Source organism: Morus notabilis, unplaced genomic scaffold (assembly GCF_000414095.1).
Source record: "Morus notabilis unplaced genomic scaffold, ASM41409v2 Scaffold2172, whole genome shotgun sequence".
Lineage (NCBI taxonomy): Eukaryota > Viridiplantae > Streptophyta > Magnoliopsida > Rosales > Moraceae > Morus > Morus notabilis.
This window is the reverse complement of record NW_010360809.1, coordinates 11,719-26,176: the sequence shown is the minus strand read 5'-3', so window position 1 is coordinate 26,176 and position 14,458 is coordinate 11,719. Positions and strand designations below refer to the sequence as shown.

The window sequence follows — 14,458 nt, the reverse complement described above, 5'->3', positions numbered from 1 at the left end:
AACTTTATTCCCTCGATTGTGGATCATAAGATTTAGACTATCATCTTTAGATTCTTGTCTTCCGCATGTTCTTCACATTACATGCATGACCTAAAGATTTAGAATGACAGTCTCAGACTTTCAGTTTGCTTATCATACATTCAACTATTATGAACATAAATAGGACAATTCATAGATATATAAAATAAACAAATCTTTATTAATAGTCAAAATATCTCAAAGAATATTATTACATTTATTCCTAAGGGCATAAACGCTAACACATAGAACCACTCAAGTTATGTGTTAAACTTAAGTGGAATTAGTAAAATTAAATTATGGGAATTAAAGTAATTTCTTTAATTTAATTTAGAAAGTAAAAAAGAGATATTATTAGAAATATTAATATAATATTCCAATTGTTCTAAAACGGACCTACGGGTGTCATTAGAGGCCAAATGGGTTTATTTTCCTAAGTTTGGCCGAGAAAAGAGGGAAAAGAGGAAAAAGAGAGAAAATCAAGGAATCACCCGATTTTACCGAAATTTCTTCCGTTCAGTCTGGTAGAAATGTAACCCGAGGCATTCTAGCGGAAAATCTCAACTTTTCGAGGTAAGATTTATTATTTTTCATGAGAAACTGCTTGTTTTTTCGTTTTGATGAATAGTAACTCATCTCGGAAAAAATCCGTAAAACTGAAAAATGAAACTGAGGTTTTATCGGGGACTGTGATATGAGTCTAACATGTAAGTATTGAAACGATTGAACAAAATTTTTTGGATTTGCACTAAAAATCCGAAAAACCCTAGAAATGGAGAACATGTTTTTTTGTTCAATTTATGTTAGAATCTATATTCAGGAATGTGAATCTTGAGTCCAGGTACCGAAATCGGAAATAGAACGAGTTATTCAAAACTCAAGAAATGAGAAAAATAAGGCGAAACTCTGCCAAAATTTTCTAAAATTTAGTTAGTAAGCAATGAGTTAGTAATCCGATTTTAGAGAATGAATAACGGTGTTAAGGCTCGGGAATGAATAGATTGAGGTTCAAAAACCGAACACAACGAGAATTCACAGTTTTGGACAAAAACTAAAAATTAGGCCCATGACTGAGTAATTTGCACGGTTTTAGTGCAAATCCTTGAGATAGGAAATGGTTTGAGGTTGAATACCAAACATAAGGATTGTAGATCCTTTCTGAAGTAAATTTCAATGTAATTATTGATCTTAGATTCTAAATCTAACGATCAAAAAATTTATGCAATAGGGCCGATTAACGGTTGAAGTCAGAAAGCGTCAAGGGAGACAAATGACGCGTTGTTAGCGAAACTTCAGTAAGTACAATAGTTTTTCTATGGCTACTTCACGAACAAGCTTACTTTTCTATGTTGCACAAAAATTGTGCATATAGTAGAATTTTGAATGTTAGATACAATGTGAATGTTAGATACTATGTTAAGTATGTATCTACAAGACTTATGTATTCGTAGAACTTTATTCTACAAAAAGTATGTATCGATGTTAAGTCGAGAACAAACTAAGAGAAATGAAAGGTTAAGCTTTAACGAAAAGTTAATCTTATGATAAAATGCTCAATAATGCACAAATTCATAAGATTTAACTAAAGTTACCGTTTCAATGAGAAAATTGATAAACGGTAAGAGACTAAACGTCCTGTTTGTACCAGCTTTCGAAGGAAAGGTTATTATGAGACTATGAAAGATATGAAACCATGACTGAGTTGGATTGGTTAGCTACCCCACTCCTCACTGGTTATGCGCGCAATGGTACAACAGGACAGGGCCCATAAGAAGTAAAAGACAAGAAAGTGAAAAACATAAACCATTCCATATAAGGTACGGTATCTGTAAAGAAGAATGAAAAGAATGAGAAACACGAAATGAAAGTCGTTCAGAATGTGAAAATACGATATGAACGACTAAAATGAGACGAAAGCAGAACAAAGAATGTAATGAAAGAAGAAGAACATAAGCGATACACGTTTTAGTAGCACATAATGTATTATGATATATGACATGAATGCCGTCACTCTCCGTACTCAATTCTCCTTTCTCTTCTTGAATCTCCTCTCCAAAGTTAGCCGTCACTCTCCCATGCAAAAGTCCCTCTAATTGTCCTAGAATCATCTATTTATATGTTTTGGAGCATTAGGGTCAACGAGGGTAAGTTTTCTCACGATTGGCCTTCAAAACGCGTCTTTTCTCACGTCGTAGTGCTGCGGCACTGAGCTCCTAGCGCTGCGATAGTGGCTGTGAAAAATCATGGGCGCCAAAACGCTATCATAGGCGCCAAAACGCTACCCATTCTACCCAAATGTCCTGGTTCCGTAAACTGAGCGCCAAAACGCTACAAATTGGTGCCTAAGCGCTATGTTTGTTGTCTTTTCCACCAAAAGTTGTCCAAAACCTTTCAAATCATACACTTTCACCTAACTTTCAAACAAAGAACGAACACACAAATAAAAACTAATAAAAACCACGAAAACCAACTAGATATTAAGTGTAAAACGATACTAAATGAGCAAGTAAAACTCACTCATCCCCCCCCTTTGGATCGTAGGTCCCCCCCTTTGGATCGTTGGTCCCCCCCTTTGGATCGTTGGTCCCCCCCTTTGGATCGTAGGTCCCCCCCTTTGGATCGTTGGTCCCCCCCTTTGGATCGTAGGTCCCCCCTTTTGGATCGTAGGTCCACCCATTTGGATCGTTGGTCCCTCCATTTGGATCGTAGGTCCCCCCCTTTGGATCATAGGTCCCCCGTTTGGATCGTCGGTCCCCCCTTTGGATCGTCGGTCCCCTCTTTTGGATCATCGGTCCTCCCCTTTGGATCGTCCGTCCCCCCTTTGGATCGTAAGCGCCCCCCCCCTTTGGATTGTAAGTCCCTCCTTTGGCTAAATCATGGCTATTGATAAAAGTCTAAGTGTCCATCTACTTGACAAGTGTCTACCAAAAGACAATTTAAACTGTTCTTTTTTCCTAATCTTGAGACGTGTCTATTTAGAAGAGAAATTGAACTTTTCTTCCTTTCTAATCTTGACAAGTGTCTATTACATGTGAATTCTTCTACATCTATATGTTATCTGATAAAGCGAGTACTGCAGATCTGACTCCAAAAATTCCTTTTGAATGAATAAGGCTAGGTATCTCCTTTCTTCTCTTAGCTGAGATATGACTAAAATTAATGTTATTTGTAATTAGATTTAGTCGCCATGGTCTTAGGCGGCTTTACCTTTAACGAGTAATTATATTGGAATAATAATAAATAATAATAAAAAAAGAAATCGTTCTGTTACAAAAGAACAAAAGTCACATAGAACGAGAATTAAGTTCAATTGATTTGCACGCGATCAAAATAAGGTAAGTTCTCATACTTCAAAGTTACCCAAAAAAAAAAAAAAGATTAATCTTTTCTTCCTATAATAATATCGTCCAGTAAAAATTAGCGAGATGAACATCTATTAACTCTTGCATATTCAATGGCAAAAAGATCTGTAATAATTTGCTGCAATCAAGTTTCAAAGAGTCCAAACCCCGCCCAATATTTCAAATAATTAAAGGAGTAATTTTCAAAATTCAAATCACAATAAATCCAAGCCACAAAACATCGCCGCTAACAAAACCGGCTTGTTAAAGGAGAACTGTCCTCAACTTATTAAGTGGATCATGCTAATATCTTCAGTCAATGTGGGATTCTAATATGCCCCCTCACACACAGCGTGGACCATGTCAAACCGCTGCGAATAAGTCGATATTGGGGGACTCAATATTATAAAATTGAGCCTGCTCTGATACTATTTTATAGAAATCAAAGGATATTGGGTCTAACTCAACCTAACAAAATCAGCTTATTAGCAGATGATTGCCCTCACCTTATTAAGTGGATCATGCCAATATCTCCAGTCAATGTTGGATTCTAATAATTATCATACGTCACTAAAATTCCTGTCTCCAACCTTAGAAAAGTGGATCTTGTAGAAGATGCGACCTTAAGAAATCAGTTTCCAAAGATTCAAGATTGTCCAATGTCCATAATTCACTATTGTCCAATGTCCATAATTCACTATGTCAATTTTTAACATCTGCTATTCCCAGACTACCCCTTTGCTTAGAAATGTTCTTCCAACCAAAGATATTTCTTTTTTAGACAACCAATCTCTCTGGACCCCCCTGATGCCCGTTTTCTGATCTTATGTACATCACACATAGCTGGAGTGCGTATATAGTTGTAGATTTGCGTTACGGTAAAAATTTGTGATTTCCTAACTAACACAAACTCAACTATTTCAAATAATATATCCTAGTGGATATTTATTAACTATATGTTAGATCTGGTCAAGTCAATAAAGTTAATATATTGTCTGAGAGTTGTTGAAATCAGCATAAATTAAAGTAAATACACGTGGTGATTGAAAAGTAAGCTTAATTTCGTCTTACTTTATACTATATACTTCCCTTTTTTTTGGGTAGGAAACAAGCTTTATAATTTGTTAGTCTCACAACTACATAATGAAATTTGTATAAACGGAAAGAAAGAAGAACAACATATTTCACTCTCAGATATCTTATTACAACCAAAGTAGCCAACTTTCCTTTTGGCCCCACGCTAGATGGAATAACAATTATGACACCTTATTAAGAACGTAAATCAAGCACATAAAGTAAAGCTAGTGGCAATTCTATAATACTACTTCAACACAAAACAATGGAACTACGAGAAATTTGATATTTCCCTAAGCAGTGGATGTGAAGTTGAAGTTGGAGCACGTTGTTTGTCGGAGGAGCAAAGAAGAGCTAAATCCAAGCCTAGAATAAGCCAAATCAAACTGCAGAAGATTTTCTTCAATCTGATGCCCACCAATCACAATGGCTGTAGGAGTGAACTTCACACCCCCATCAACGAAATGAAGCGGACCACCATCAACAAATCCAAGGCACAAAACATCCTTACTTACGCTAACCATGGAGTTGGCTCCAAAAATCCTCCAGTACACATTCTTGTTCTGCAACACAAGGTCGATCGTCGGCACCGCCGGGCCGACTCTCGTGCTGCCGATGTTCTTCGAGCTGAAGCACGCCCCGAAAGGAGCCACTGCCGCAACCCTAGTAACCTTGTTTCCGAGCTCTTTAATGAAAGCATCAACAACGGCATTGTATATAGATGTTTCCAACGACGTGTGGGGAGCAACGGTGCTGATTGTGTAGGGAGCAACGGTGCTGATCTTTGTTCCCCCACGCCCTTCACTGTCAATGGACAAGAGTGTAGTGTTCACAGCCACGGGTTTACCGTTGATCTTAATACCCTTTACTCCTATGAAATAGTCCGCGGACGTTTCGCCTTCAAAGTAACTGCCGGTAGTAGGCACCGGGTTGAGGATCAACTGTGTGTAGATAAGATTTTTGGATACGTCAATATTTGGAAGGAAAACATAGGGCTCATTCCCGAAGAATATAGCACCCTTGGATTTTGTAGAAGAGCTTAAACAAACGGCAAATTTTCTGTTGAAGCTGAAAGCCGAAGCGAACTGAGAAGGAAGTCCAATCTTCTTCCTTCCGAGGCCTGCAATTCCGGTGACCCCGGAAGCGAGGCCTTCCAAGAGAAAGGTTGGAGCACAAGTGAAGAGGAGTTTCGGCACAGAAACCGCTCTTCCGGGATTGAATCCGTTGGTGGATTTGATTTCGACGATGTCGGAGCCGAAATCTCCTCCCGTGCTTGTACTAATGAGAGGGTTGTAAGGGGAGAGGCCGCAAGTGTTGTTGTTGCAGCCTGGTTTGGGTGGCGAGTAGCACTCGCCGCAGGCCTTGGACCGGGCCAGGTTACACTGTGCCGAGCCGCAGCGAGCTGGCTCGTAGGAGGACGAGACGTAACCCTTTTCGCAGTCGACCCAGAGGAACTCGCCGCCGACATCGACGGTTAGCTTGACTGGTACAAGAGGGGTTCTTTGTTTGATTTGGATTGTGTATTGACTTGTTGATAGGTCTTTGGTTACTTTGGTTACTGGAACAATTAGAGCTTTGGATCGGAACGATGTCGTTTTTGCTGTGGAAAGGAAAATAATGGGGAAAAGAAGAAAGCAGAAGAGAAGAGAATGGAATGAGGAAGAGGAAGCCATAATCATAGTTGAAATGGAGAATGTGTGTGAGTTGATGAGAGAAGAAGTTGTGAAATGTTGGTATTTATAGCAAAATTCAGCAGCTGTGAGTCCTTTTTAATTTTTTATTTATAAAGTTTGGATCTTTTAATTTTTTTTTTTGTTTTTTGTTTTTATTTGGCTTATGACTATGGTCAATATATTGAGACGAATTCTATAAAAATATTTTAGAGGGATTAAATTTTGGGTGGGGCCCTATATTATTTCATTTTAATGCAAAAGCCCATCCAAAGTTCATTATATTATTATTATTATTATTTGTTTTACTTTGTTTAGAGTTTTATTAAAAATACAACTTGTGGGCCGATGAGGAGGATGGAATGCGTCAGTCAATTGTGGCAACTTGCGTCGGTATTAAAACTGGATTGTTATATATATATATATATATATGAATATATATATGTACGAATATATAGTCATACGGAATAAAACATATAAAATAATTTATACAAGAAAAGAATAAGAATAAAGACAATAAGTGCGCCGACTGGATATAATTTAAGGAGATGGAGGGAAATCATATATTTAATAGGATGATTAGTAAATTATAGTATATTTTTTAAGATGGTAGATTATAATATAATTTAATATTTTTATACATTATTAAAAATTAAAAAATACCCTTAAGCCTCCCACCCCTCCTTTCTTCTTCTTATAGTCAAGTCCATCATCGAATGTTCTGGCGATCGGTGGCCGACCACCGGCTCCGGTAATATTTTTTCGGCAACCGAAGACAGTTTTTCGGTGACCGGGCTCTTCCGGGGTTGAATCCGTTGGTGGATTGGATTTCGACGATGTCGGAGCCGAAATTTCTGATGATGCTTGCACTAGTGAGAGGGTTGTAAGGGAAGACGCCGCAAGTGTTGTTGTTGCAGCCTGGTTTGGGTGGCGAGTAGCACTCGCCGCAGGCCTTGGACCGGGCCAGGTTACACTGTGCCGAGCCGCAGCGAGCTGGCTCGTAGGAGGACGAGACGTAACCCTTTTCGCAGTCGACCCAGAGGAACTCGCCGCCGACATCGACGGTTAGCTTGACGGGTACAAGGGGGGTTCTTTGTTTGATTTGGATTGTGTATTGACTTGTTGATAGGTCTTTGGTTACTTTGGTTACTGGAACAATTAGAGCTTTGGATCGGAACGATGTCGTTTTTGCTGTGGAAAGGAAAATAATGGGGAAAAGAAGAAAGCAGAAGAGAAGAGAATGGAATGAGGAAGAGGAAGCCATAATCATAGTTGAAATGGAGAATGTGTGTGAGTTGATGAGAGAAGAAGTTGTGAAATGTTGGTATTTATAGCAAAATTCAGCAGCTGTGAGTCCTTTTTAATTTTTTATTTATAAAGTTTGGATCTTTTAATTTTTTTTTTGTTTTTTGTTTTTATTTGGCTTATGACTATGGTCAATATATTGAGACGAATTCTATAAAAATATTTTAGAGGGATTAAATTTTGGGTGGGGCCCTATATTATTTCATTTTAATGCAAAAGCCCATCCAAAGTTCATTATATTATTATTATTATTATTTGTTTTACTTTGTTTAGAGTTTTATTAAAAATACAACTTGTGGGCCGATGAGGAGGATGGAATGCGTCAGTCAATTGTGGCAACTTGCGTCGGTATTAAAACTGGATTGTTATATATATATATATATATGAATATATATATGTACGAATATATAGTCATACGGAATAAAACATATAAAATAATTTATACAAGAAAAGAATAAGAATAAAGACAATAAGTGCGCCGACTGGATATAATTTAAGGAGATGGAGGGAAATCATATATTTAATAGGATGATTAGTAAATTATAGTATATTTTTTAAGATGGTAGATTATAATATAATTTAATATTTTTATACATTATTAAAAATTAAAAAATACCCTTAAGCCTCCCACCCCTCCTTTCTTCTTCTTATAGTCAAGTCCATCATCGAATGTTCTGGCGATCGGTGGCCGACCACCGGCTCCGGTAATATTTTTTCGGCAACCGAAGACAGTTTTTCGGTGACCGGCAACCGGCTCTAGGTAGTAATAAATATCGTATTTATCATATTTATCTGAAAATACAGCGATTAACTTAGACGAGTAGTAAATATTGTATTACCGATAAATACTATATTTATCACATATATTCAAAAATTTAGAGACTAGCTCCAATGATTAGTAAATATAGTATTAACCAAATCAGAAATTAGATTCTAGTAAATACAGTATTTTATCAAATTGAGAATTAAATATAGTGAAGTATTTACTGATAAATATTATATTTATCATATTTGAACTGAAATTCCAAAATAAAAAAATAAAATTACAAACTGGACTCTGCTGAAAACTCTCACCGTAACCAAATCACAATAACAAAGAACAAAAAACATAAAATAACAAACTCATCCAAAACTCACAAACTCGGACAAAAAATCACGAAATAATGTCTTTACCAATATTAATGTCTTTCATACCGATTTGAATCATTGTGTTTTCCTAATTTGTTTAATAGGAATTGACTGACTTGCTTATAATATATAGCTGTGGATAAGATTATTATTGTAGCATTAATTGAAGATCTATATTGAAATCATTTTTGTTAAATATTAAGTTCTTGTCATATTTTATATATTTTCTCTCCCTCGTCACGCATTATCTTAGAATTTGAAAAAAAAAAAATGAAGAGTTTTAGATTTGAATATGACATGTATGTGTATTTACAATATCCTTTCATGGATGAGGTCAAAGAAATATGGGAAAAAGGTGTAGAAACTTTTGATTTGATGGAGAAAGATTATTTTACCATGCGAGCTGTACTATGAGCTATAAATGATTTTCCTGCTTATAACTATAAATGATTTTCCTGCTTATGGAACTATATCTGGGTATAGCACTAAAGGGCACTAAGGCTTGTCCGCCGTGTTCTGAGGACACATCTTCCTTTCGGATAAATAGTAAGACGTTATATGAGACATCGTCGATACTTAGATCTTTACCACTCTTAGCACAAGAGTAAAGAATATGATGGAAACATCGAAAAGCGTGTGTTGCGTTGATTTGGAAGTGCACAAAATGGAACATGTAATACAATGATGAATAATAAGAGTATCGTCCCATAAAGATAGCAAATTTATTAAGTATTAAAGTTGGGTAATTTTTACTTTATTTAAGGAAATAAAAGATGGATTTTTCTGATTGATGTTGATTAAAACGACAAAATTTAGAATATTAAAGTAATAAAACAAATACTAAGCTATGCAGAATAACAGAGTTTATATTTAAGAGATTAAACGATAATGATAGAAATGTTAAGAATCATGATTTCACTAATATTAATCAGATTTAATTTATTTAAACGTTACTATGATTTTGTGATCATAATAAGTTGATGGTCGAATCCACTCTTGTTTCATGTAGTCTCTCTCAAGTTAGACATAAAACATACATTTTCATAAAAATCCACTATATCTCTATGTGAATTAAATTATAAAAATATTTATTCAATTCAGTGAATTAAAAAATGACCACATAAAAACATATAATTATATCTCTATAATATCTCAGGTTTTACATATTTATTTTAGAGTTATGTCAAAAAAATCTCCTCTCGGTTTCATTGTAATCCTCAATTAATTCAAAAAGCTAATCAGAAATTTTAAAAGCATCAAGTTCATAAATATATACGTCAACTTAAATATGACAATCATAATAGCATTTTTAATGAATTAAATCCTCATAATATGGTTAAATCATTATCCCGACAGAATTAAACTTAGAACATAATCACAATTGAACTAACACAACAAAATCAAACAGCATTTTCTTAATGATAAAACACCTCAAAAATAAAAACAAAGTTTTAATATAAATACTGGTGGCGGATACAATCTTTGATCTGTTTTAAAAATCTCCTAACAGGATCTAAAACTTCTCCACCACAAACTACACTAGAAACTTAAAAACAAGAAATTGAAAACTGAAACAAAATATATATTTTTTCTTCGCAGCTTCTCACCTCAAGATTGGATGCCCCATCGCTTCAGTCCAGAATTCTATTTAGGGAGAAAGAGAGAAATAGGTCAAGACTTGAGATAACTTAAAATTAATAGGCCAATAGTTTACATAAGTTAATAAATAGGTCAAATTACTGTTTTTGTCCATAACTTGTCTGGTTATGAACCATAACTTGACAAGTTATTGTCCATAACTTGTTTGGCTATGAACCATAACTTGACAAGTTTGTCCATAATTTATCTAGTTATGAACCATAACTTGATAAGTTATGACTTATTAATTTCTATAACTAAAAATTGGCCTATATACTTTCTTAAACTTTTCATATTGGCCTATTTTCTACTATTTTCCTTCTATTTATAAGCTTTACCGTGGTGCCAAGGAGAACCTCTGAGAAATTTTACACAGGCCCATGCTCTTAAGAGAATTATTTACTTAATTTGCAAAGTCGTATTTCAAATTCTTTCTTCGAATCAGCTGAATGCAAGGTTGGAATGCACTTCAGGCGACATGTGGCGATCAAGAGTAAGAGTGGCAATTTGTCTCAATGGGTCGTGTTTGTGTCAACCCGTTTATTAATTGCGTTAGAAAATATCAACCCAAACACGACATGTTTATTAAACGTATCAAAACTATCAACTCAAACACGTCTTATTTATTAATCGTGTTAATCGTGTCAACTCGTATAACTCATTCAAATTAATATATTGAATAATTAACTATTATAATAATAACTTATTTAACACACGGTCAAGACATGTTTAACATATTTATTGATCAAATAAATGTATTTTACCTAAAAATATTAAAATTCACATTATTTATATTTAATAAGTCACATAAACTTTTATGTTATATCACGTATCATTACATTACAGATGACACATATAATTAACCGTGTTAATTTGTGTGACTACTTATTAAGAGGTCAAGCCTAACTCAACTTATTTATTAATCATATTAATCATATTAATGTGATTGTGACCTAAATCTATTTATTAGTCAATCTAAACTCACTAACTTTGTGGGTTTCAAATTAGTGTACCGGGATTGACAGCCCTAACTAAGGGTATGGGGTTTGATTTCAGCATGCAATAGTTTGCCACATGGCGTTTTCGGATTAGCCGGAGAATTTAATGCGTGGGACCTGCTATTGACGCGAGCTGAAAATGTAGTCAAGTTAGCCACATGTCGCGACGGGAATTGCTGAAGAGCTAGGGCGATGGGTCCCAAGGCTGACGCGAGGACAGGCTGAAGAAGAGTGCGATCCACGTGGCGACTGATAGTTTGGCGGGAGTGGATCGTGTGCGCTGACGCAATGGGGCCCAGAGCTGGTGCGGACTAACGCGGAACCATAACGCCACTCGCTTCCTGTCGGGGTTGTGTAGCACGCTCCATATCTGGACCGTCCAAGCTGTAGATCAACGGCCTGAATTCAATTCTGGAGTTAATAAAAACTAAATTATAATTAATTATATTATATAAAACCAGAATTAATAGTATTCGAAATGCAAAATGTGGTCTAAATTTATCAGTTTTTATACCATTTCCCTCAAAATTTTAAATACTACTAAGATAAAAATAAAACATTAAAATCAAGCACACTAAAATAAAACAAAGCACACGAAATTAATTAAAATTCAAACACAGAACTAAATAAATTAAAACTAATGAAAAATGCATATAAATAAATTAAAATCTTGAGAATTAAGCTAATTTTCGCACAAAACTATAGGTAAAATAACTCTTTTTTATTGAGTTATTACACCCTCAAATTTAAGATTTTGCTTGTTCTTGAGAAAAAAAATAAAAATAAAAATAAAAAACAAACTCGATAAATGGAATTAGTGATTTTCAAAAGATTATCCTCAAAGGTTGCTTCGTTAGATATAACTTACAGAAAAACACAAACATTGAACAATTGAATCTAATCTAAAAGTGAGTAAGTTTAATTAGTTGAATACTCCGTGTGTGGTGAATGATGCTTTCTCACTTGATCCAGATCAGTTTATGATCACAGGGTTCCAGATGATTAATATCAATTTCTATAAGTTTGTTTTTCATTCCTTTCTCTACTAATGTAGACTAACCTCACACTAAGGATCCTTAGGACTTCATTCGGCTAATTTTCTTAATATATATATATATATATGGATTATATTGTCCATACTGCTATGGGTCAAAACACAACTGGAGTGCATTTATATCTGTATACTTATGCATGGCTTTAGCCGAACCGTAGTAAAAAGTATGCGGTTTAATTAACAAAAGAGTAAAGTCTAATTTCACCAGTTTATCATGCATTATCACATATTCCTCATGCATATAGAAAGTCATAAGCGTACGTGGACCAACGAAGATTCCTACGAATTGGCAAAATTTCGGCAAGTACTACATGTTTTGAACGACTTAAATTGAACGGTTTCACCATAACAAGGAGAGAAAAAGAAGTTAAACAAAAGATGGAAATACAATATTAATGATTATGAGCTGAGCCATTTCAAACTAACAACATTTGCAAATGGCCATTTATTTGCAAGACAAAAGAAACTAATGCTGATAATATATAACTAAATAATTAAAAGTCCTTCTAATTCGCAATAGAAGTGAAGTTGAAGTTGGAGCATGTTGTTTGTCGGAAAAGCAATGAAGAGCTAAATCCAAGCCTAGAATTAGCCAAATCAAACTGCAGAAAATTGTCCTCAATCTGATGCCCTCCAATCACAATGGCAGTAGGAGTGAACTTCACATCCGAGTCGACATACCGAAGCGGACCACCATCAACAAATCCAAGGCACAAAACATCCTCACTAACCCTAACCATGGAGTTGGAGCCAAAAATCCTCCAGTACACATCCTTGTTCTGCAACACAAGGTCGATCGCCGGCACGGCAGGGCCGGCTCTCGTGCTGCCGATATTCTTCGAGCTGAAGCACGCCCCAAATGGCGATACCGCCGTAACCCTAACAGCTTTGTTACCTAGCTCTTTGACAAAAGCATCAACAACGGCACTGTATATGGATGTTTCCAACGACATGTAGGGATCAACGGTGCTGATCTTTGTTCCACCATAACCTTCGCTGTCAATGAACAAGAGTTTAGTATTCACCGCCACGGGTTTGCCGTTTACCTTAATGCCCTTTACTCCGATGAAATAGTCTGGGGAGGTATCGCCTTTGAAGTAAACGCCAGAAGTAGGCATCGGGCTGAGGATCAACGGTGTGTAGATAAGATTTTTGGAGATGTCAATATTTGGAAGGAAAACATAGGGCTCATTTCCAAAGAATATAACACCCTTGGATCTCGTTGAAGAGCTTAAACAAACAGCAAATTTTCTGTTGAAGCTGAATGCAGAAGCGAACTGATCTGGAAGTGCAATCTTCCTCCTTCCAAGGCCTGCAATTCCGGTGACCCCAGAAGCGAGGCCTTCCAAGAGAAAAGTTGGAGCGCAAGTGAAGAGAACTTTCGGCATAGAAACCACTCTTCCGGGATTAAATCCGTTGGTTGATTGGATTTCGACGGCATCGGAGCCTAAATCTCCGCTGTTGCTTGTACGGATGAAAGGGTTGTTAGGAAAGAGGAAGCATGTGTTGTTGTTGCAGCCTGGTTTGGGCGGCGAGTTGCACCAACCACAGCCGGCCTTGGACCAGGCCAGGTTACACTGCGCCGAGCCGCATCGGGCGGGCTTGTAGGACGACGAGACGTAGCCCTTTTCACAGTCGACCCAAAGGAACTCGCCGCCAAGGTTGACAGTGAGCTTGACGGGGACAAGAGGGGTTCTTTGTTTGATTTGGATAAGGTATTGGCTTGTTGGTGCGTCCTTGGTCACCAGGAGAACAAGAGCTTTGGGTCGGAACGATGTCGTTTTGGCTGCGGAAAGGAAGATAATGGAGACAAGAAGACAGCAGAAGAGAAGAAAATGGAATGAGGAAGAGGAAGCCATAATGATTGAACTGGATAAAATGTGAGTGTATTGATGAGAGAAGATGTTGAGAAAACTTGGTATTTATAGCAAAAAATCAGCAACTTTGGTCCCTTTTTATTTTTTCCTTCTCAAATTTGGGTCTTTTTTTTAATTGGTCATATACTCATATTAAGTATTCTGTGGGTTTGGATGGTCAATGTATTGAGAAGAATTGTTTAAAGAAAATATTGAGAGGGATTAACTTCCCGTGTGCCACCCTTTATTATTTCCTTCTATTTTGTTTTGAGTTTCATTAAAAAGAAAACTTGTGGCGATGAGGATGGATTGCGTCAGTTAATGGTACGCAACTTGTTACAAATGGATTGCTAAATATATATATATATATATATAT

General features: G+C 36.2%; 1 protein-coding gene across 1 annotated transcript; it reads right to left on the bottom strand.

The window, feature by feature from the left end:
• Window positions 1–4,546: 4,546 nt before the first annotated feature.
• LOC112091450 (basic 7S globulin-like) lies at window positions 4,547–14,085 on the bottom strand. The gene is made up of 2 exons (XM_024165143.1): window positions 13,180–14,085; window positions 4,547–5,170 (listed from the first exon to the last, which is right to left on the bottom strand). The coding sequence occupies exons 1-2, from the start codon at window positions 14,083–14,085 to the stop codon at window positions 4,727–4,729; spliced, it is 1,350 nt and encodes a 449-aa protein (XP_024020911.1). The 3' UTR covers window positions 4,547–4,726.
• Window positions 14,086–14,458: the final 373 nt, after the last annotated feature.

What these genes read in the sequence shown, in the direction of transcription:
- LOC112091450 (XM_024165143.1), bottom strand. Translation starts at nt 14,085, where the DNA reads ATGGCTTCCTCTTCCTCATTCCATTTTCTTCTCTTCTGCTGTCTTCTT. An exon ending in TCAGCACCGTTGATCCCTAC is followed by an intron (nt 5,171 to 13,179) that starts ATGTCGTTGGAA and finishes GTTGCTCCCCAC; the next exon opens with ACGTCGTTGGAAACATCTAT.